The sequence below is a fragment of the Thalassophryne amazonica genome, chromosome 13 (genome assembly GCF_902500255.1).
Source record: "Thalassophryne amazonica chromosome 13, fThaAma1.1, whole genome shotgun sequence".
NCBI lineage: Eukaryota > Metazoa > Chordata > Actinopteri > Batrachoidiformes > Batrachoididae > Thalassophryne > Thalassophryne amazonica.
Genome location: NC_047115.1, coordinates 3692062 through 3716236, shown reverse-complemented (window position 1 = coordinate 3716236; position 24175 = coordinate 3692062). Strand labels below are relative to the sequence as shown.

The 24175-nt window shown below is 43.4% G+C and overlaps 1 protein-coding gene across 2 annotated transcripts in view; it reads right to left on the bottom strand.

Annotated features, from left to right (window-relative positions):
- The window catches only part of LOC117522820 (PH and SEC7 domain-containing protein 1-like), a 114703-nt gene extending 90809 nt beyond the window's left edge, over window positions 1–23894 (bottom strand). Inside the window, exons 1-3 of one of the 2 annotated variants that reach the window (XM_034184224.1) lie at window positions 11434–11689; window positions 6008–8335; window positions 4632–4737 (exon numbers count right to left, since the gene is read on the bottom strand). In XM_034184224.1, coding sequence (XP_034040115.1) covers window positions 4632–4737; window positions 6008–8179 — 2278 coding nt within the window. In that variant the 5' untranslated portion in view covers window positions 8180–8335; window positions 11434–11689. Of the gene's footprint in view, window positions 1–4631; window positions 4738–6007; window positions 8336–11433; window positions 11690–23852 lie in introns of those variants that run through there. The other variant, XM_034184225.1, reaches the window with a different exon arrangement.
- Between the last annotated feature and the right edge of the window lie 281 nt (window positions 23895–24175).

The following is a 24175-nucleotide window of genomic DNA, read 5'->3' as shown; positions in this document are numbered from 1 at the left end:
CACACACACACACACACACACACACACACACACACACACACACACACACACACACACATATACACACACACACACACCACACACACACACACACACACACACACACACACACACACACACACACACACACACACACACACACACACCCTGCGTCCCCCCCCTCAAAATGCTAAGAACAACACTGCCATCTACTGGAAGGAAATGTGAATAGTGATTTAGATATTTGTGAAGCTCAACTTAAGTTTTACACTCAGAATGTCTCAATATTGCGTAAGTGAGCAACATCCATCCATCCATTTTCTTACGCTTTATCCGGAGTCGGGTCGCGGGGGCAGCAGCTCAAGCAAAGCCGCCCAGACCTCCCGATCCACACACACCTCCTCCAGCTCCTCCGGGGGAACCCCAAGGCGTTCCCAAGCCAGCCGAGAGATGTAGTCCCTCCAGCATGTCCTGGGTCTTCCCCGGGGCCTCCTCCCAGTGGGACGTGCCCGGAACACCTCTCCAGCGAGGCGTCCAGGGGGCATCTGGAAAAGATGCCCGAGCCACCTCAACTGACTCCTTTCGACGTGGAGGAGCAGCGGCTCGACTCCGAGCTCCTCCCGAGTGACCGAGCTCCTCACCCTAACTCTAAGGGAGCGCCCAGCCACCCTGCGGAGGAAACTCATCTCGGCCGCTTGTACTCGCGATCTTGTTCTTTCGGTCATGAGCCAAATCTCATAACCATAGGTGACGATCGGAAAGTAGATCGATCGGTAAATCGAGAGCTTTGCCCCCCTACTCAGCTCTCTCTTCACCACGACGGTCTGATACAGCGACCGCATCACTGCAGATGCTGCACCGATCCGTCTATCGATCTCACGCTCCATCTGTCCCTCACTCGTGAACAAGACCCCGAGATACTTAAACTCCTCCACTTGAGGCAAGGACACTCCACCGACCTGAAGAGGGCAAAGCACCTTTTTCTGGTCGAGAACCATGGCCTCGGATTTGGAGGTGCTGATTTTCATCCCAGACGCTTCACACTCGGCCGCAAACCGCCCCAGTGCACGCTGAAGGTCCTGATTTGACGAAGCCAACAGAACCACATCGTCCACAAACAGCAGAGACGAGATTCTGTGGTTCCCAAACCAGACCCCCTCTACACCCTGGCTGTGCCTAGAAATTCTGTCCATAAAAATAATGAACAGAACCGGTGACAAAGGGCAGCCCTGGCGGAGGCCAACGTGCACTGGAAACAGGTTTGACTTACTACCGGCAATGCGAACCAAGCTCCTGCTGCGGTCGTACAGGGACCGGATAGCCCTTAGCAAAGGACCCCGGACCCCATACTCCCGGAGCACTCCCCACAAGGTGCCCCGAGGGACACGGTCGAATGCCTTATCCAGATCCACAAAACACATGTGGACTGGTGAGCAACATGATGAATGCATTTAATTGGTGATCCACAAATGCTGAATCACACTTCACAAACAGAATTTTCAGTTTTGCAAATGGCTGTTTTTTTTTTACAAAAGAAAAAAACAAAAACAAACAAAAAAACAAAAATGATATATTTACAAATACATATTTATTTGTAAAATCCCACACACAAGTAACAAATCAGAAATTTGTGTTTGTGGATCACAAAGCACATATACAAATCAAGGGATATTTGTAAATCACCCTCTGTGCATTTGCAAGTATTAACGAGACAAATTTAACTCCATATCATGCTGCTTGAACCCATCACCAACTGACCTGGAAGAGGGGTGTGTCTACCCCTCTTCTACATTCATAACTCTTCCCCCTGTGGCACACGGTGCTCAGCTGTTTGTGAACCCAGAAGCCTTTACTCAGGTCAATATTTTAACATTATTCCTCTGACTAGCAGGATCACGGACTCTGTAAGTCTGCAGACTTTCTGTAAGTCCATAAAGAGTGCTGCGTATTCAAGTTGTAAGGATTCTGGGCTGTGAAAAGATTCAGGTGAGGACCAGAGAACCTTCTAGTTTGGGTCATGTTGGTATCTTTTAACAAGCAAAATAATATAAAGACAGAAGGGTCAAGTTATCATGTTCTGTTGTTAATCACTGGGTGGCCACTAGAGGCCACTGTTGCTTGGTTTCTAATGTGTGTGTGTGCTTTGATCGCTCCTGGTTTCATTTAACAGCACACATACACAACCGATTCACTGCACTTCGTTTAAGCTGGGCCATGTGACTGACAAGAACCTGTTTCTCCTCCACTCAGAGCCAGACGTGCAGGATCATCATCCCACGTCATACTTTATTAAACCATAAAACCTCAGCATAGTTCAAACAAACGCATATCCAGACTGACAGTCAGGTCTGGGGGAGCAGCTGACTGGTTTCAACAATTCTATTGATTATTTGACCATTTTTATGGTGTTTCACGTTCACCATGATCATGCTGTGACAAAGGTATTCATGCAAATATTACGTAGACTGACTGAATGCGCTTCACACACACCCCCACCCCACCGACACGGTGGACATCTTCATAACTCACTAGTCTGCACCTTGTCTAATTTGTTTTGTTTATTTTTTGTACGTTAATGTTACAAATAAACAGATGTTGATGAGCATCACAAAGATTGCTGCTGATCACAATCACGTCTCATTCCATGTGGCCTGAGACAGAAGTCTCTCAGTTCGTTGGACACTCACACTGACAGTGTGAGTGTGAGACACAAATCCCTATTAAAAGCTTAAAGAGACTGAAAGGACACAGATGGCTCCCCCCACCCGGATCCCTGGCCCTGCTGCAGCTTTAACAGATCAACAGAAGGGGAGGTGATGGTCTAGTGGTTAAGGTGTTGGGCTTGAGTCCAGAAGATCATCGGTTCAAATCCCCACCTGACTGGAAAATCACTAAGGGCCCTTGGGCAAGGCCTTTAATCCCTTATTGCTCCCGGTGTGTAGTGAGCGCCTTGTATGGCAGCACCCTGACATTGGGGTGAATGTGAGGCATAATTGTAAAGCACTTTGAGCGTCTGATTCAGATGGAAAAGCGCTATATAAATGCAGTCCATTTACCATTTAACAGAAACACCCGTCCTCACCTGCTTACTGCTGGACTGCTTCTTTGTGCTCCCATTAGGAGGCGCAACAGCAGAGCAATCGTTTCCATCTCACCCTGTCCTCTGTGTCTTCCTCTGTCTCACCAACCACCTGCATGTCCTCCCTCAGCACCTCCATAAACCTCCTCTTTGTCCTCCCTCTTCTCCTCCTGCCTGGTGGCTCCATCCTCAGCATCCTTCTCCCTATATACCCTGGGTCCCTCCTCTGCACATGTCCAAACCATCTCAGTCTCACCTCTCTGACTTTGTCTCCAAACCGTCCCACCTGAACTGTCCCTCTGATATGTTCATTCCTAATCCTGTCCATTCTTGTCACTCCCAAAGAGAATCTCAACATCTTCAGCTCTGCCTCCTGTCTTTTTGTCAGTGCCACTGTCTCTAAACTGTACAACATAGCTGGTCTCACTACTGTCTTGTAAACTTTCTCCTTCACTCTTGTTGATATTTTTCTATCACAAATCACTCCTGCCACCCACTCCACCCTGCCTGCACTCTCTTCTTCACCTCTCTACCACACTCTCCATTACGCTGAACAGTTGGTATTTAAACTCATCTACTTTCACCACTTCTACTCCTTGTAACTGCACTATTCCACTGGGCTCCCTCTCATTCACACACATGTACTCAGTCTTGCATCTATTGACTTTCATTCCCCTTCTCTCCAAAGCATATCTCCACCTCTCCGGACTAGACTCAACTTGCTCTCTACTCTCACTACAAATCACAATGTCATCTGCAAACATCATAGTCCATGGGGACTCCTGTCTGATCTCATCTGTCAACCTGTCCATCACCACTGCAAACAAGAAAGGACTCAGAGCTGATCCTTGGTGTAATCCCACCTCCACCTTGAATGAGTCTGTCATTCCTACTGCGCATCTCACCGCTGTAACACTATTCTTGTACATGTCCTGCACTACCCTAACATACTTCTCTGTTACACCAGACTTCCTCATACAATATCACAACTCTTCTGTTGTTGTAAGCGTTTTCTAAATCCACAAACACACAATGTAACTCCACATTTCTCCAGTCTACAAACAGGGAAACCAGCCTGACAGGCAGCAGTGGGAAGAAGACCAAAATGTGGACACACAAGAAAATAACAATAACAAGGCATTTGTTTTGGGAAAGGTCAAAGTTCTTTAGGTCAAAATTATGTCTCTCCCCTAACTCCAGTGTCCACCAAACTTGGCAAACACTATTGGTGGGTTGTGGAATTGTCGGGGCAAGGTAAAATTTGATAAAAGTCAAACACACCTGTGCCTGTTGGCTGACTCCTCCCACTTCCTTCTACTAATTTCTACTAAACTTGACGGTTGAACATGAAAAATAAAAGCATAAACATAAATAACATTATTTTTGGCAAACATCAGGGAATTTGATTTTAAACTCAATTTGGTACAAATGTGGAACACAGGCAATTCCAGAATTGCCCTGGCATGGTCAGCTGGGGGTCAATCATTTGGGTGAAGGTCAAGACCATTGGGGTCAAATGGCAGATTCTCGGGAATAAAACACTGAAAACAATCACTTCATAGTGGAAGTGTACCTTTGCTGCAGCAGCTCTCCTCCCTCGGACCAAAAAGGAACTCCCACTTGGCTCGGGCGAGTTTTTGAGATCGTGAAGGCTGAGCTGCCACCAAACTGTCACCCGACTGCACCGACAGAACAACAAGAAAAAAGAAAAGATTCACTTGTAATTTCTAACACAGACTAACAGTAAAGATACTCAAGTCAAACTTTAAAAGGTGACATATTGTGAAAACACGGTTTTCTTCAAACCCCCCAAAATGAAAAACGTAAATCCTCGCTTTTGCTGCTCCAACTTTCAGAAAATGTACTGTCAGTCTGATCTGATTTTGTCTCCACATGATATCACCTTGGGGGGGCTCCTCCAGGTGGGTGACACGCCCCCAGCCAGGTGTTTGCGCCGCCCACTGAGTCTGCCTCACAATCCCAATCTTTGATTTTCTTCACAAACTGCATTTGTTCTGAGTTCTGCCAGAACAACCATAACGGTCCAGCTACATGACCTCCACACCTGGAAAGACTTTCACACATCTGGAACCTGAGGAGTCGACTACCCCGGAACAGGACTATGAACTAGGTCTGGTCCTGGGTCTTAGCAGCTAGCCAGCCCTGCTCCGGCAAACAGTGTTTCAGCTTTGCGCCGCTTTGATTTTACTGACTGCTTTATTTTTTTGGAACGGACCAGAGAACCAGAAATCAGCCTCCGCTAACCTGGACTGTGGGTTCCTCCCCCAGTTAATAACAGCAGGAGCGCCATGTAATGCACAAAACCAGAACCAAGAACCACAACATGGACAAAGTGTTGTACGTGTTTAAGAAGAAGGGAAAAAGATTTTGCTGTTTTAACAATTATGAGGTCTGAAGAAGAGATTTCATAGTTTAATTCTGAGGTCTGGAGACCTAAATAAAAAAAACAACATAAAACATGAGTCCAACCCACTGAGGAGGAATTATGTGATGTCACCCTGCATGTTGGTATCCAAAATATCTGAAAACATTAAAAACTGAATTCTGAAAGCCAGAGGTTATCAAAGTGTTGGTACTATTGCATCTCTGTGTGTCTTCCTTCATCTTTTGATTTTCAAACTCTGCTGTGTGATGTAACAAAGACCTGACAGGGATCAAAGTCAGGCTGTTCTGACCCCAGTGACCTGGTTCTCTGGGTGAGACCTGAGAAGGACTATAAAGTCTATCAGGATCAGTTTGAGACGGTGATGATCTAGAATTCCAGGTGTATGTGGGATGTGTTTTCTGCAGGAGAAGTAAGGATGTTGAGCGTCAGCAGCATCACTGTGTACATAGTTAAAAATAAATAAATAAAGCTTTCCACAGCGAGCGCGTACTGAAGCTCTGCTGCCGACCTCACATCACACAACAACAACAACAACAGCCAACCTGCATCCCTGAACCAGAGTCCTCTGTCTCATGGCTGGAGGTTTCCGGGGACAGGCCGTCATTTCTGTCCAACTGGGAACCGTCTCCCAAACTGCCCGTCACTCCGCTGGAGCTCTGAGATGATGTTCCAGTAAAACCAGTGCAATCCTGGACCGTTCCCAATCCATGGTTCTGTCGACTGTCCTCTTGGCTCTGGGTGTAAGACCCAGCGGAGGACTGCATGTAGTTTTCTTGACAGAACTTCTCCTTGTCCTGGTGTCTAAAGGTCCAGCTGACAGGCAGAGTATCTGTGTTCTTATCAAAGGGATCACTCGTCTTTCTACACCCTAACCCGGGTAGTTTGTGGTCTTTGTTGTACTGTGGAGTCTGGTAGTGCTGAAGTCCGTTCAAATCCTTGCCAGGTGAAGAACTCTGATTCTGTGGGTGTAGGAGCAGTGACCAAGGACTGTCCACACCCTGCAAACCTGCTGGCAAAAAGAGGTGTTTCTTTGAGGCGAGAGGAGAGTCACATCTCCGCTGGATTTTAATCAGTTGGTGGCTCTGACCTGTGACCCATGAACACGGCAGCTCAGGGGAGTGTTGCCCATGAAGATCGGCATACTGGTGGGATTCTTTTACCAGAGATGCTTCCACCTTGGCACTGCCTGACCTCAGGGGCTCAGCTTGTGGTGGTGTCGGGGAGGGCGGATGTCTGTCTCGGTAAGTGGCAGACAGTCGAGTTGGTATTTCAGGGCTTGAGGAAGGGGAGGTGACGAGACCGTCATTGGTTCTGCTACTGCACCATGACAGGTTGCCCCAAGTCTTCTTGGGAGTGCTGAAATGACTGCGACCACTAAAGTGAATAACATCATTAGTTTCACAACTCATGTTGTGTGTTTGAGTATTACAGCTTGTGCCCAGACTACACTGGGTGATGCCACCCCCCGGAGAACAGTCCAAGGGCTGGTTCCTGGTGGTGCCAATAGCTGGGATTTCATGCTGAATGGCGGTGGGTCTCCCAGCAGGTAAAGGTGGATGAAATTTGCTGTTCAAGGTGGGGCTGTGCTGATGGTGGTTTGTGGCAGGAGGGCAGCGTGCTGAGGTTGGCAGCACTGAGTACCCAGAGTGGGCTGACAGTTTGTCAGAGGCAGGACTTCTGGGTAAGCCGTTTACTGAACTAAAGCAGACTCCCTTGTGCAGCTCTGAGAGCTGGGTTTTTGAGGGGAGAGTGAGGGAGATCTGAGATGAGACAGGTGATCCTGCCCAGGACCTGCACTGTGGCGGTGGAATTGGGGTGTAACCCTTTTGCCTTTGAGCTGCAAATCGCCGATTCAGTTCTGGAGAACCAAATTCCTCCATGGCCCTGTGAGTGGCTTCTTTGGCCATAGCATCCATGATGGACCTCTGCAGATAAGGCCATACATGTGGGGACGGGCTGCCAGACGATGAGTAGAGCTGACTGAGGTAAGAGTCATTCGCGTCATATCTACCGGGGTCACTTAGCCTCTTCTGAAGGTGGACAGGCAGCAGCTCTCCTTCCAGTCTGAGAAAAGGATTTTCTGACCTGTACTGGCACTCTGAAGTACGGCGGCCCATTCTGTTGATGTTAGCTTTGTCTACGTAGCTGAATGTCACCACAGATGTCTTTCCCTCCTCACTGGCAATCCTGTGGGCTTCATGTGACCTTTGGTTGGTTGTGGGTGTGGAGGGGACATTAAGTCTCTCACATGACACAGAAAATGGGGAGGGCAGTGCATGGCTGTGGTACGGATCCAGGTCACAGGAACAGGTATCTGCCAGTGAGCCACGAGGACTCAGACCAGAGGTTCCAGGTGTGAGAACCTGAAGTTCCTGGTCCAATCTGTCATACAGCATATCCTGGAACTGGACCTGTGTGAGACAGTGTGTAGCATCAGGTTTTTCGACCTGAAGACTGACTGAGTGTTTGGAGGATTTTGAGAGAGGCAAGTTGAGCCTTCGCTCCATAGATTGGGAATGTGAGACTGGGAACAGTTCTGGACTTGGGCTGGGGCTGGAGTGGGCTGAGCTCCTCTGGGAGTGAGGGAGGATGTCCGGACACTGATGTGTCATGAAGCTGGTTTCCTCATCTCCTCTCCCTAATGTCTTGCCTTCGTCCTCAGCGACAGACCTCACCTCCACATACAGGTGGAGGACTTTACCTGCCTGAGACATGCTGGCACCTTTGTCACCTAAATACACAGCTTCTTCTGTGGACCTTTACAGCTGAGTGAAGGGTCCACCACTGAGCTCCTCAGCAAACTGCTGCAGTGTCTGCTGAACATGAGTACTGGGTTAGCAGGTCTGTAGGTCATCTGCTTTTCTTTCATCCTGGAGTGAAAAGAAGACACATAGAAGAAGAGATGGTTATCAACATTAATCCTCCACATTCATTTACAAACAATCTCAACACTGAAGGCAGAATGGCAGGAATTTGTTTTTTCAAAAACTGTAACTAAATCTCCAAATAGATAATGGACACAGATTCTACCTGCATGTCCTACCAGACCTAGACCTCAGAAACCATCTTCCTGTTGGCTGTGATGTCAGTCCTGATCCATGGCACCGACCTAAACTCACCGTTTGTCAGGGGTAGATGGATGACTTCCTTTGGATTGTATATAAACACTATCTTTACAATTTGTAGGAGAGTTCAAAATAAAGGTCAGCACCGTCTTTATGTACAGACAAAAGCTAGCAAGTGATGGTGCAAAAATGTCATCAGTCACAGGAAGAGAGAGACAAACGTGCACAATGACTGCACGTTTTGAATGCCGGGGTTGTTAGTGATGGACGGATAGGAGGTGCTCTTGGGGAAGATGGCTTTCAAGAGCTTCCTGGAGGGATTTCCACTTCTATAATGTTCCAGGGCAATTCTACCATCACAGAATTACAAAAACAAAATGTGGCCGTACTTTGGCTAAACGTTACCGTAGAATTACTCTCCATGAAGACAAACATGATTTGCAGTGTTGCCAGTCACTTTGAAAAAGTAATCCAATTACTGATTACTCCTTGAAAAAGTAACAGTTACTTTACTGATTACTCAATTTTAAAAGTAACTAAGTCAGATTAATAGTTACTTTCAACAGCTGTCAATAACCCCCCCCCCCCCGCCACCTCAACATGAAAATGATAACCCGTTTTTTTTTTTGCCAATGCTCACTTTATAGTCACCCTTTCTTGACTTCAGTGAACATAAATTCTTGTTTTATAAAAAATAAATAAATAAAGACCTCTTTCTTGACCTCATATTTAACTGTTGACAGCACTGTAACGGTAAAACTTACAATTTCTAACCTACATTGTTTATAAATATAACTATTAAACTTTGTAACATTTTTCTAACATTTAAATTCTTTCTAAACATTTTAGTTGCTGAAATTATTATATTATTATTCTAAGTAGTATTAGTAGTTGTAATAGTATGAAAAAATGTCGTCAAAAGTGGACCGTTAGTCTAGGCTTGGATTCGCCCCTGGCTTGCTGTCTGAGCATGAAGAATGGATAACGTTTATTTATGCAGAAAACACAACCAGACGGACAGGTAAGAACATTTTTAATCAGCTTTTTTACGTCATGTCATCCTCAGAAAGAGACTTGGATGCATTTGGGTGGGAAAAAAAGCCTTAATATTTTGAGAGACAACTGTTTTTCCACTCGGAGCTGAGCTGCACAGTGGATGTGGCTCTGTGCAGCAGCTGGCTGAAAGAGGGCAGTTCAGACCTCCCCTGCATCTCATTGGGACGCCTGTTTTAAAGCTGCGATCAACCCACAATACAAAAATACCAGTAACACTCAGTGACTCGGAGAAGTAACTTTAATCTGATTACTGATTTGGAAAGATTGTGTTAGATGACTCATTACTGAAAAAAAGCAGTCAGATTAGAGTAACATCACTGATGATTTGACACCAGCCCTGATGTGATTGGACGGTTTAAGAGTCACTATGGGGATGGACACCACAGATCTGAATCATAAACCTCTTCTTGGACCAGACTTCTCTATATGAACCTGGAACTGGTTCCAGAATGAGGCACGGGCTGAAGCTTCGCTCACTGTGATGTGGTCAGTACAAAAACCAGTTTGAGACCACGGGTCCACCCCAGCTGGGACACTGTGATGAATACCAGCTGAACCTAAACTCACAGGTCAGTGAGAGCTGAAGGCAGGTTTGAACTCATGTGTGACATGTTTTGATTGATGAGGTCACAAAGGCCGGCAGGATCAGCTGATCTCTTCAGTCAGCGATGAGACCTCCAGAAGATCCAATAAATAATGCTACGTCTCAGGTGTGGACACAAAGTTCTGTGATGTTTCTATGTCGATGAACCATTTCTGGATGTGGGAGGAGGTCTGGGCTTGGAGGCAGGTCTGTATGAAAACGGCACACTCTCACGAGCGCCACTAGCTTAGCTTATGACAAGCTAAAAGTGGACGTTATGGCCAAACAACTTTCCATAGTTTCTTTGTATTCTGTGTCAGTACGCGCCCGCGGCCGATGCACTTGATGAATTCCTGCGCAAAAAGTAGTTCCCAGATTATTGGAATATTTTCCTGTGAGATAATGAGTATATCTCATCTAAATCAATTCTAAAATTATAAAGAGAACTGAAGTTTTAAGAGTGGCTGTAATAAATATTTAAGAAACTTAAAAGTTTATGAACATTGTAAACACTGACACGATGGAGTTTGATGCGGAAGAGTTCAGAAAGATACGATTGAATGTTTTGATGACCATTTACAGTTGGAGATTGACTTGGGTGTTAATCCTCTCCCTCCCACTGTCTGATCAGACCGATGATTAAGTTGTGCACATATCATTCATCACAGAATCTACTGTGGACAAACTGTATCTGCATGAATTACCAATCAATTCCCATTTAAGTCAAAATGGGAGCCTTGCTACTGTCAAGACATGAAGTTTGTAAAATGTGTGTAAAAAAAAAACAAAAAACAAAAGATTATAATTGTGTCTGGGCTGAAGTTAACTTGGTGTTAAAGTCACAACAAGAAGCTGTACTGAAAGAGATCAATCTGAGACAAAGAGACACATTCTGTGTGTTGTTGCTCCAATGAGAGCAGCACACTGAGCAGGATGGAGAAAGCAGTCGGCGAGCTCAATCTGAGGGCGCGAGCTGTCCCACAGTTCCATAATAGCAGAGATGTCGGTCCAATGAGAGCAGCACTCTGAGCAGGGTGTGAAAATGGGTCACTTGATCACCTGAACTAAGTTTGGGTCTCTCTGTGAACTTTGAACTCTGCACCCAGTTTCCGGCCATAAGAATGTGTCTCCGTGGTGATTTCAGATGCTGAGTGCATGTGCAGGAGATAAGCAGCATTTAGTCCGACTTTTCCTGGACTCCGCAAAGAGGATTCTGCAGACGCCCCTCCCATCACACACACACACACACACACACACACCGTACCTTTAACTTTACCACTGGACCACTGTCAGTTCCGTTGCGGTTGCTTCCCTGGGGTTGCCATGGTAACCTTGGCCTGGGCTCTCAGGATGCAGCGTAACCTTCCTTTATCCTGTCTCTCTCTCTCTCTCGAACACTTGTTGTCTGCAGCAGCGCCGGCTCATTGTGGATTTTCATCCTCCTGCAGCTCCTCCTCTTCCGATCACATCCTTCAGTCCCTCAGCCCGCCCCTCCTTGTCTGCAGCCGCTGACCAATGCCGTCACCCGCTGCATGCAGACTCCGCTGCTCTGGTCCAATGAGGAGCAGCGCCGACAGCTGGCAGGAAGCAGCTCCTGGCAGGTCCACACCAAATTATCATAATTATTATTATTTATTAAAGGTTTATTATTTACAGAATAGCAGCAGAATAAAATGGACAAAAACAGGAATGCTGCTGTTTTCTTACTGCCTGATTTCAAACCTGCAGGCTGCTGATTGGCTGACAAAAAAAGCCAATCAGCAGCCTGCAAGATGACAGAAAACTGTCAAATCAGAACTTTGCTTTAGCTGTTTCCTCGTTACCGTGAACAAACTCATTTACTTCACTAATTAACTAACGAGGTGTGGAAATGAGTGCTAGTTAGCTAGCTTTAGCACTGTGCAAGACTTCAAGGGAAAAACAAACAAACAAACAAACAAACAAAAAACCCAACTTACCTGCAAATTTTAAGATTTCATCTCCATTTCCAAAGTCGATCTTCAGCTCTGCCGTGTTTAGCTGATTGGTTATTGATCAGCCTCTGGTTGGTTGAGTAATTTTGCTATGTGCCTTCTACTGAACTGCAAACTTTTCTTTTCTCAATCAAGAATTTAACAAGAAATATGCAGCTTATCAATAACAAAACCAGCTTTTGTCATGATAACCTGTCAATCAAAAAAAGAACCATCAACATTGCATCCAGTATTCTGAAGGACCAGAACCCAAAAACAACACCCTCAAAGATCAGCTGACAAACCTGGAACATCTGAACATCTCCTCCATGGTTTGTTCTTTGATTCAGGTATTAATCATCATCATGAGTGGATTATTTATTTTAGTCTCTGCTTTCCTTTATGAAGCTCTGAAACCTGTTTTTTTTTGTTGTTGTTTTTTGGACCTCAGTGTCATGGTGAGATTGTCTACGTCAGACATGCGGTGTTTCTACAAACACCTCTGTAAGAGTTCGTAATTCTTAGGTTGGCAGACTCTGTACCATATTTTCAATCGTACTTAGCTCCAGCTCAGACTGTGTGACAAAACCGCACGGTGTAAAAGTTCAGAGCGTGCAATTTATGTTCTCACGCTGTACGGCCCGATGCTCTGATACGATCTGACTGCTCTCATTGTACGTTCAAAACCCACACGTTGGACTTGTGTTTCCAGAAGCAAAACGTAAACAGGAGCTTTTTTTTCTTTTCTTTTTTTTTCAAACTTTATTTACATTTCTTATTTTTACAAAAACTCTTGATGGGAGACATCAAACTTTAAAAAAAAAAAAGAAAAAAAAAAAAAAAAAAAGACTTTAAATGAGTTGAAGAAAGGGGGGAAAAAGAAACAGAAGCTGCTCTCCCAAAGAGATGATCACTGTTTATGTTCTCTCCGGTGTTTGCATATGGACAGTGTGAGAGACGCTCGTAGCGCTGCTTCAGCAGCGGGATACCCTCACGATGGCTGACCACATTATCAAGCAGAGTTGATTTTCATCCGACCATATGACTGCCGATCGGGAGGTGGTCGTGAGAGGTTAAACGCAGCTCATTACTCCATGTATACGACACGATGCAGGACGCGCGATTAAGCTGAAACTCGGTGCGAACCAAAAAAAATTCTTGCACGAGTGAAAAATGGGCTAAAATGGGCCAAAACTCGCACAGTGTAAGCCCAGCTTTAAACTATTATTTGAGAGCACTATCTGCTGTGTGAATTAGTAACACTGCAGTGCTAAACTTCAGCATGTCGCTGGATAATTTTTTCGTACCTTCTGGAACGGCCAAAAGAAGGAAAGGAGGATGGAAAGGTAATGCTAACTTTAGCATGCCTGCAGCTAGCCAGGATGGGGTCGAGGCCGGTGGCACAGTGAGTGATAATGAAGAAGTGAACATTCAGAAAGAAGACACAATAGTGGAGCAGGTTACCAAGAGTATCTAGGAAATGCTAGACAAGAAACAAGATGCCATTCTTAAACCGGTAACTGCACTCTCAGATAAGTTCGACAACATGGCACAGATGATGGCCACCGCTGAACAGCGCATTTCTGTTCTGGAGGATGCATCGACAGAAAATGCACTTAAGCTACATATCATGGAGAAAACTCTTAAGAGGGCCTTGGAAAGACTCGACAGCTTCGAGAATCAAAACAGGTGCCAGAATGTTAAGATCACAGGTTTGAAAGAAGGTGCGGAAGGTCGAGAGCCGGTGTCTTTTTTTGAGGAGTGGATTCCAAAAGTCCTGGGACTGCAACTAACACGTAAAAATTGAAAGAGCCCATCGGACGGGACCTCCTGTGTGGCGAAATGGCAGAGACGGCCCGCGTGCTGTCCTCGTGAAGCTACACAACTACACTGACAAACAAAAGATTCTTGATGTGGCAAGAAACAAAGGAGAATTACAAGAGGACGGTCGGAGAGTCTCCTTCTACCAAGACTTTTCTGCTGAAGTTGTCAAAAAGAGGCAGGAGTCCGCAAGTGCCCGTCGACAGCTATGTGAAGCCCGTATTAGGCATTTGTTTACCCTGCAGTGATTAAGATTTTCAATCAAAACGGAACCACCACATCCCTCTCTGACATTGAAGAAATCAATGACTGTGTTAAGACAATCGCTAAGTGACTGATATGACCCACACACAGGATCCAGAGCACATACATGTCAACAAATGAACAGTGTGGTGAAGTTAACATGAGAACAGATGTTCACAGAACAATTCTTGTTGCTTTAATATACAATCTCAAGTGAGCTTCTTTACGTTATTATACGTGAAGATGCTAATTTGTCTTCACTAATGTTTCATTGTGATGTAAAAGTTTTGTTTATTATTAATATTATATTCACAGCAGTTAGTATAGATCTGGCATATGACGAGTTTGTTACTTTTCTTTATTATTACTTTCATCTCTACTTTATAGCATCTTGTCTTGCTGTTACTTGGGTTAGTTCTTCGTTATAGGTTAGTCCAAACTGTGTGTTTAGTTCTTGCTTGGAACCCTTCTGTTTGGTTACAGCACAAAGACAAATATAAGGCTCGGCGTGCTTTACAGTAATTTTGTATGTTTGAATACAGTACATGGTAACTTTGAATATTTTTAATGAGCATCAGGGTTTGTATCTGGAATGTAAAAGTTCCTAACAACCCAGTTAAACGTAAAGCTATCCTCAATAGTTTAAGAAAGAGCGAGACTCAAATAGCGTTTCTACAGAAACGCACCTCACTGATGAGGAACATAAAAAACATTTAAGGGAGTGGGTTGGACAAGTCTATTTTTCATCATATTCAACAAACAAAAGGGGAGTAATAATATTAATACACAAGAAGCTCCCATTTACAGTTGCAGATGTATTTAAGGATACAGATGGTAGAATCATTTTAATTAAGGGTAATCTTCATGGGGAGGAAATCTTGCTTGGTAACATATACAGCCCAAATGTAAATGATGATTTCTTTGCAGTGCTTCTTAATCAAATTGCTGAGATGGACTGTCCAAATATAGTCATAGGAGGCGACTTTAATTGCTCCTTGTATCCTGCTATGGACAGGTGTCCTCCCCAAAACACACAGTCTAAAAATGCTACGGCAGTTAAAAATATCGTAGAAGAGTTAAATTTGATAGATATTTGGAGGCACTTTAATCCTTAATTGAAAAGTTACACTTTTCACTCTCTTCCACACTCAACATCGCACATTGATTCCATATTTTTGTCAGACCATCTGGTCCATAGTTGACAGTTCAGAGATAGGGACTATTGCATTGTCTGATCATGCTCCTGTTAGCTTGGCAATGCAACCACTTAGACCGTTGGATCGTTTGGTTTCCTGGAGGTTGAATAGACTGTTGCTTTTAAATGAAGACTTTGTCAAAGTACTTGAAGAACATACAGATTTTTGTTTAAACTTTAATGATAACGATGATGTTGACCCTAGAATCGTATGGGATACCTATAAAGCATATATGCGTGGGATAATAATATATTCTAGCTGTAAGAAGAAGAAGCAATTAGTAGAACAAACTAATATTGAACACAAAAAAAAAAAAAAAAAAAAAAACTTGAAGAGGAATATTTTGCATCTAAATCAAGTCAGGTCTGACGTAATAACAAAGAAAGCTGAAAAAGGATATGCTACTTGCACAACAGAGGCTTTTTGAGTTTGGTAATAAATCAAATAAACTTTTGGCAAGATTGGCAAAAAACTCTTTGGAGAGCAGCTTTATACCAGCAGTACAGGGTGAAACTGGCAATCATTATATGTATAATAAGCATATAAATAAATGTTTTAAACAATTTTATGAAAAACTGTACACCACTGAAGTCAACAATGCAATGTTGAATTAATAGGGCATTTTTTGAGCAGCTTAAACATACCTCAGATATCACCAGAACAAGCAAATTCATTAGAAGGACCTATAACAATATTAGAAATTGAAAAGGCCATCTCATCTATTCAATCAGGTAAATGTCCGGGTGCTGACGGATACCCCGTGGAATTTTATAAAATTTTAAAAGGAAAAATTAGTAAACTTTTACAGCGTGTTTTTAATATTTCCTTTGAACATTCTAAATTACTAGATTCTATGTACATTGCAAACATTATCATTATACCAAAAAAAAAAGATAAAGACCCAGAACATATTGACCAATTAGTTTACTGGGAGTAGACATGAAGATTTTATCTAAGATATTAGTCACGAGATTGGAAAAGTTGTGCCTGACATAATTAATATGGACCAAACTGGCTTTATAAAGGGGCGATTGTCACTGAACAATATTAAGCACCTTATCGATATTATTCAACATCTTAATCAAACTCAAATACCAGGAATCGGTGCTTCAATGGATGCCCAAAAGGCCTTCGATCACACTGAATTGGAATATATGGTTGAAGTGTTAAAAAGTTTTGGATTTAAAGAAAATATAAATTGGGTAAAACTTCTATACAACAAGCCTATGGCATTTGTTCTGACAAATGGCCTGCTGTCTGCACCTTTCAGACTGGGAAGAGGAACGGCCCAAGGGAGTCCACTTTCTTCTCTGCTGTTCAATTTGGCTATAGAGCCACTTGCGATAGCAATTAGGCAAAATGAGGATATCAAGGGAATATTGATAGGGACATAACAGCATAAAATTTTATTATATGCTGATGACATTCTTTTGACTTTGATAGATCCTGTAAAATTCATTCCGGCTCTAATCGACTGTATCAACAAATTTGGGCAGATATCCGGGTACAAGGTAAATTATGGAAATTCAGAAATGCCTTTAACTGCTTATGACCAGGCACAACCAACTTTTGTGAAACCATTTTGATGGGTTCCATCTGGATTAAAATACCTAGGAATACATATTACACCCAAAACTAGTCAGCTACATTCTGTAAACATTACTCCTGTGATTGGTCATATTAAAGATAGATTAACAGTTTGGAAGAATTTTGGTTTTTGGGAAGAATTAGCCTTATTAAAATGATAATCCTTCCCAAATTAATTTATCCAGTGTCTATGATATTTGCCTTTCTTGACTCCAAAGATTTAGCTGACATCAACAAAGCTATATCAAATTTTATTTGGGCAGCCAGAAAACCCAAAATTAAGAGTGAAATTTTACAACTTCCTAAAAACTTACAGTGAGGAAAATAAGTATTTGAACACCCTGCGGTTTTGCAAGTTCTCCCACTTAAAAATCATGGAGGGGTCTGACGTTTTCATCTTAGGTGCATGTCCACTGTGAGAGACATAATCTAAATAGAAAAATCCAGAAATCACAATGTATGATTTTTTAATAATTTATTTGTATGTTACTGCTGCAAATAAATATTTGAACACCTGTGAAAATCAATGTTAATATTTGGTACAGTAGCCTTTGTTTGCAATTATAGAGGTCAGATGTTTCCTGTAGTTTTTCACCAGGTTTTCACACACTGCAGCAGGGATTTTGGTCCACTCTTTCATACAGATCTTCTCTAGATCTTTCAGGTTTGGAGTTTTGGCTCCCTCCAAAGATTTTCTATTGAGTTCAGGTCTGGAGACTGGCCAGGCCACTCCAGGACCTTGAAATGCTTCTTACAGAGCCCCTCCTTAGTTGCCCTGGCTGTGTGTTTGGGGTCATTGTCATACTGGAAGACCCAGCCATGACCCATCTTCAATACTCTTACTGAGGGAAGGAGGTTGTTTGCCAAAATCTCGCAATACATGATCCCATCCATCCTCCCTTCAATACGGTGCAGTCGTCCTGTCCCCTTTGCAGAAGAGCACCCCCAGAGTATGATGTTTCCACCTCCATGCTTCACGGTTTGGATGGTTTTCTTGAGGTTGTTCTCATCCTCTAAACATGGTAAGTGGAGTTGATTCCAAAAAGCTCTATTCTGGTCTCATCTGACCACATGACCTTCTCCCATGCCTCCTCTGGATCATCCAGATGGTCACTGGTGAACATCAAACAGGCCTGGACATGAGCTGGCTTGAGCAGGGGGACCTTGCTGCCCTGCAGGATTTTAAACCATGACAGCATCATGTGTTACTAATGTAATCTTTGTGACTGTGGTCCCAGCTCTCTTCAGGTCATTGACGAGGTCCTCCTGTGTAGTTCTGAGCTTTCTCAGAATCATCCTTACCCCACAAAGTGAGATCTTGCATGGAATCCCAGACCGAGGGAGATTCATCTTGTGTTTCTCCCAGTTTCTAATAAATAATCATAACAGTTGTTGTCTTCTACCAAGCTGCTTGCCTGTTGTCCTGTAGTCCATCCCAGCCTTGTGCAGGTCTACAGTTTTGTCCCTGGTGTCCTTAGACAGCTCTTTGGTCTTGGCTATGGTGGACAGGTTGGAGTGTGATTGATTGAGTGTGTGAACAGGTGTCTTTTATACAGGTAACAAGTTCAAACAGGTGCAATTAATACAGGTAAAGAGTGCAGAATAAGAGGGCTTCTTAAAGAAAAATTAACAGGTCTGTGAGAGACAGAATTCTTGCTGGTTGGCAGGTGTTCAAATACTTATTTGCAGCAGTAAAATACAAATAAATTATTAAAAAAAAATCATACATTGTGATTTCCGGATTTTTTTTAGATTATGTCTCTCACCAGTGGACATGCACCTAAGATGAACATTTCAGACCCCTCCATGATTTCTAAGTGGGAGAACACAGGGTGTTCAAATACTTATTTTCTTCACTGTATGCAGTGATCAGCACAGAGTGTGTGGCTGCAGGTGGAACAAAGCATGGCGTCCAGCTGGGAACACAGCGGGTGGGATCGTCATGAGGATGTGCATGCAAGTGTGCAGGTCAAAGTCGTGCAATACGCAGTGATCAAGGATCACTTCCTCAAAACTTTTGAACTGTCAGATGCTGAAAGGGGCAGCAAGCTCTTCTGTCTGCAGAGGCTGGAGGACAGCAAGCCCTCAATGCTCACGGACAGAATGATGGAACTCTCTCCTCATGTGCGCAGCACTGGCCAACACCACGATCATGGACCGCCGTGTGCTGGCGGAGAGGCCGACAAATTCTTCCTGGCAGGCCAGCACAAAGAAACATTCTTTTTCCTGTTGTATAATTAATCAAAAGACAAATTATATATTCCAAGTTAACCTGTTAACATTTTTCCTTCAGGTAAAACCATTTATAACTGTTAATGTATATCAAATGTTATTTCCTGAATTATTAATCAATTTTCATGGTGACACATTTTATTTCTTTAATCAATTTCTTGTTTAAGATGAATTTACAAAACTTAGCAATCTTATATTCAGTTAGAAAAGAAGTTATCTGATGTGTTTTTCTGACATTCCTTGTGGCCAGCAACTAAACGCCCCAAATAGGTTGAGCTTATCCAAAGACAGGGCTCCCTTTAAAAGGTCTTGAACAACAGAACCGCTCCTCTCTCTTCCACTTTTTCTTTTTGCCTTCATTTTCTTACTTTTGCTGGTTGCTTGTTCAACCACGTGGCTTCTTTGTTCATTTGTTTTTTGTTTTTTTTTCTTTCATGGTTTTGCTCTGTTTCTTTTTTAATCACAACTTTCAATGGTAACATGCCAATCTTGATAACTTTTAAGGCTTGAGTCAAGTTTTCTGCCTTTTTGAGTCAAGTTTTCTGACAACTTCCTACCCAAGTTCTTCCGATTAAAAGCGAGTTTGTTTCTTTTTCTGTAACTTCACAACTCTCCTTATCAAGCCTTGAACTTTTTCTAAATTTATACGAAGACTTTAATTTGGTCTTCTACAGGTTTTTAAAAGCCGCCAGAGTATCTTTTGAGAACAAACATCTAAACCTTAATTCGTGGGTCGATCACCCTCTTCAATGGAACCACCAACCTAACATGTTCGGCTCTGCCTGCAAAACAAGCTGGACCTGCAGTCTGTAGTCCGGCTGCAGCCCAGAACCGCCTTCAATGGCACCCAGTTAAGTGAACCTCAGGGCTTTATTGTCAATTGATGAAAAGTGGCTACACATATCCGTTTAGTAATTTTCTTTATTATAATAATAATAAAACAACAATTGCTGAACCCAAATTCATCATTAAATTCCAATCAGATTTATTCCCTTTAAACTCCAGAAATTTATTCTTTCTCTGCTTTATATTTTAACATCTTGTGATTAACAGACTGTCTCCGTAATAAAACTATGAATCATTACACATATCCTCAAAACGTCAGTCACCTGTTTATCCCTGTGTCTATGTAAATAAATGTGTAAATATTATGCCAGTGGTTTTAATGTGTTCACTTGAAACAGAGTTTTGATCAATCATACCGGGAACCTATGACTTTCAGATCAAAGACTGATTAATGGTGTTTAAACTATTCACGTATAAGTATTCATGAGTCATCCTGATCACCCATAAGGAAGCCATTCAATATTAAATAATTAATAATATTTCAGTTTGCAGTATACAGTACTGTGGTACTTCCGTGTGAGGGACATGTCAACATTAAATATTAAGTAATCTAAATTTTTTAATTTTGTTACATTTTCTGGGTCCGCCGTGTGAGGCAAAATTATTAAATATTAAAATTCGTTACAGTTCCCTCAGTGTCAGAGATCTTCCTCATCTGAGGATCACTAAGAAACCGTTCATTGGACACAAAGCCATTCCAGCGGGACCCAAAGATCCTCCACAGAGACCTGGGGCCAAAGACATCCAGTCCTCAACTTAGGTCACTAAGGTTAGGTCACTAACCACTGAAGACTTGGACCTTCATTCTCCCGCAAAGAAATCAGCATCACTAAACACCTCTGACCTTTGAACTCATGAGCTTCCCAGGCATCTCTCATCTGAAAGGTCAAGGGCCCAGAGACATGAACGTTACCGCTGAGGTCAGTTAAGGTCTCGAAAAGTTCAACACTTTCACAACATACAGATACAGGAGTCCAGGAAGTCACTGAAAGCCTGGATCTTAGTATGGGTCTGGGACTATCACAAACCCAGACCCTCTGATTCCTGACTCAGCTTGTCAAGTGCCGCAGTCAGAGAATCCACTGGTTCTGCAAACATCACAGCATCGTCCACGAAGTCAAGGTCAGTGAAACTCCCCTAACAAAAGTGTCAAAGTCTGTGGTTTCCATAATCTGATCCAATACCCAGTCCATGGAAAAACTGACCAGTGTTCCAGTGGGAAAACTTCAGATCTTCTGCACCTGATCTGCACAGCATTCAGTATCAGGCTGGTCACGGCGTCCAGCAGCTTCTTTGGGATCCCGCAAATCCTCAGAATGTCCCAGAGAACAGCAAGAACATCAAAAACTTTGTGAAAAGTCAACACGGCCTACAAAGAAGAACAGCTGATATTTGTGCTCGTGTTCAATGAGTCCTCAAGCTAACGAGCGGCTGAAGGTCAACTTCTTTGGTGTGAAGCCAAACTGCTCTGGTTACTGAACAATAAGTAACTGGAACTGAATCCTTGAAGGTACCTCTCCCACAGAAATACCTGCAGATCTATAAAGGCTGTCTGTAAAATCCTTATCAGTCAGCAGCTGAAGACATTTCAGCAAACCCATCAGTCTGGTTTAGAAAAAGAGGCAGCTGTCCACACTCACGAATGACATCACAGATTCCACTGATAACGTCAATCACATAGTCACAAAAGATCTGCTCAGTAGGGTGATCTTCTCGGTTAGTGGATTACTTGACAAGCAGGAAGCAGTGTGTGTGTGTGCGCGCGCACACGTGGAAGGTCTCAAACCAGGGTTGTAGAATGTTTCAAAGGATGTTCCTCAGGGCTCTGTCTTCAGGCCATGACATTAAACATACCACAGGACGACCACATGCAAATCAGCATTTTCATGCAAATCACAACATGTCGCCTCAAGGTGCTTCACAAGAGGAAGGTCTCACCTCACCACCTGGGACAAACACATAGCAACAACTCCAGAAGACGTCCCGTGTCGGACCACATTTAACATGATTTAAAGTCACTTAAAGAACTTGAAACTTGTTTTAAACATCAAAATTCTTTAAGATTTAAAAACTGAAGAGTGTTTTCAAATTCTAAAATAAACCTGTCGCCGGTCACGGAGCGAACTCTGAGCTGGTCTGCGTGAATAACATCTTGGTTTTTAATCGATAACAACCTCGTTAATAACTCTCCCGCTGAAGAAACTGAAACAGCGTCTTGGTTTTTATTTCAGAAATGAGTCTTGTTTGCTGCTCATCTCAGTCAGAAAAGAAGAAATTTTTGAACTCACTAAACTTTTTCTATTTCAAAATTAAGAAAGAAGAACCACCCATAATAAAAAGTCACATTCTAAATATGTCAAATTCAAAATTCAACACAGACCGTCTGCAAAATTTGGACACACAGAAGCTGAACATTATATATTTTTTTCTTTTTTATTTCTCTCAGCTGTCTGTGCATTCAGGGGCGCAGCCAGAGGGGGGCGCTCTGTGTTCTAACTAAAGAGGAAGCATTTATTCATCAACACTTCAACATAAAATTGATACTTAATTAACATTCCCGACATCAGAGTCCCTTCAAATAATATACAGCACTGTGCAAAAGATTTAGGCACCACGGTAACGGAATGACAATCAGAGCCAAGGTACAGCGCCACATTTAATAAAAGAATTAAACAGAACAAAACGCTAACGAGTGATTCTGACGAAGTAAATGTGTCCAGCGATAAAACTCCATTCTTTATGGTGAAGATCTTCAATGAAGTAAAAGGGTTGTGTTTAAAAATAGTTTTATTATCAAGCGATGGTGTCGTGACGTAATCCAGGAAATTGGGCATGTCGAGGAACTTCAGCCGGCCAGGGTGAAAACACCGTTACCTCTCCAGGTCACACTTCCAGTTTTATGATGTCAGAAGGTGACCTTGCTTTGAAGACAACTTGAGGAAGCTTAAACAAAGTTAAAGTAGATTAAAATGATGAAACTTTATGACCTCTGTGACCTGTCAGCATATGCGGTCAAGCACTGAGGTTTAGCGCCTGCAAACAGGAGCTGAGTAGCACCGCAAGTTTCCGGTGCCCCCAGTCTCAGTGCCAGACAGGACCCGAAAACCCACAGCCAGCAGGCTAGAGCCTCATCCAGGCCCAGACTGGACCTGGAGGCCTCCGGCACCGCTACACTCAGGGGTGTCGGGCTTTGGGGCCTCCACCAGGCACGCACAGCCTCACACCATACTGGAGGAGACCCACAGCACCCGGAGGAGACCCGAATAGCCCGGGTCCAAGTCATGAGCTGGACCACCACACAGCACGCATCAGAAACTCCACAGCGTGACTCACCGCCACCACAAGGTGGCCGGGGGGAACCAGGGGGACACCAGCCACCAGGGGGGACAGGGGAGACCACAGCCACCGGGTAGGGGGGGAAGAGCGCACCCAAAGACCTTGGACGGCCCGGTCCATCTCTGCCAAGAAACCAGCAAACTAATGAGATGAAACAGTTTACTGAACCTGCTGATAAACCAACCGAGCCGGACCACACCAGTTTAACCAAACAGACGGACTTAGACTGGTTCTGTTAGTCAGAACTGCTTTAAAAACATTGAAACACTTCACAGCTTTTAATAAATAAAACGGCTCAGATTTGGAATTTTTAGAGTGATTCTGGTGCTGGACGGAATAACTCCGAAGCCACAACTTTACAAAATAAAACTGTTTGACTGGCTTTAAATGTGGCTAAAGATCCAGAACCGAGCTTTAGTTCTGCTCACAATCCTTACATAAAGATTCTTTTTTCCGTCACTTTACCTGAACTGAACCGAACCGGATCCGTAAAGACGCCGATCCGCCGCATCACTTGGACCGGGACCTGGACCGGGACCTGGACCGGGCCGCCGTCGCCTTCCTCCTCCTCTTCTTCTTCTTTCTTGTGTCTTTCTGTATTTTTATTTTCTATTTCCCATGTTTAAGTCAGACTGTGCTGCTTTAACTTCACGTTCTCCGCCGCCACTTCGACTTCCGCATCGTCAAGATGACGTAGCACTTCGTAAGGTGACGTCACGACTCAGCCAACGTAAAATGAAAAAAAAAAAAGTCATAAAACTAACGTCAGATTGTGTTAATAATATTTGTCGCA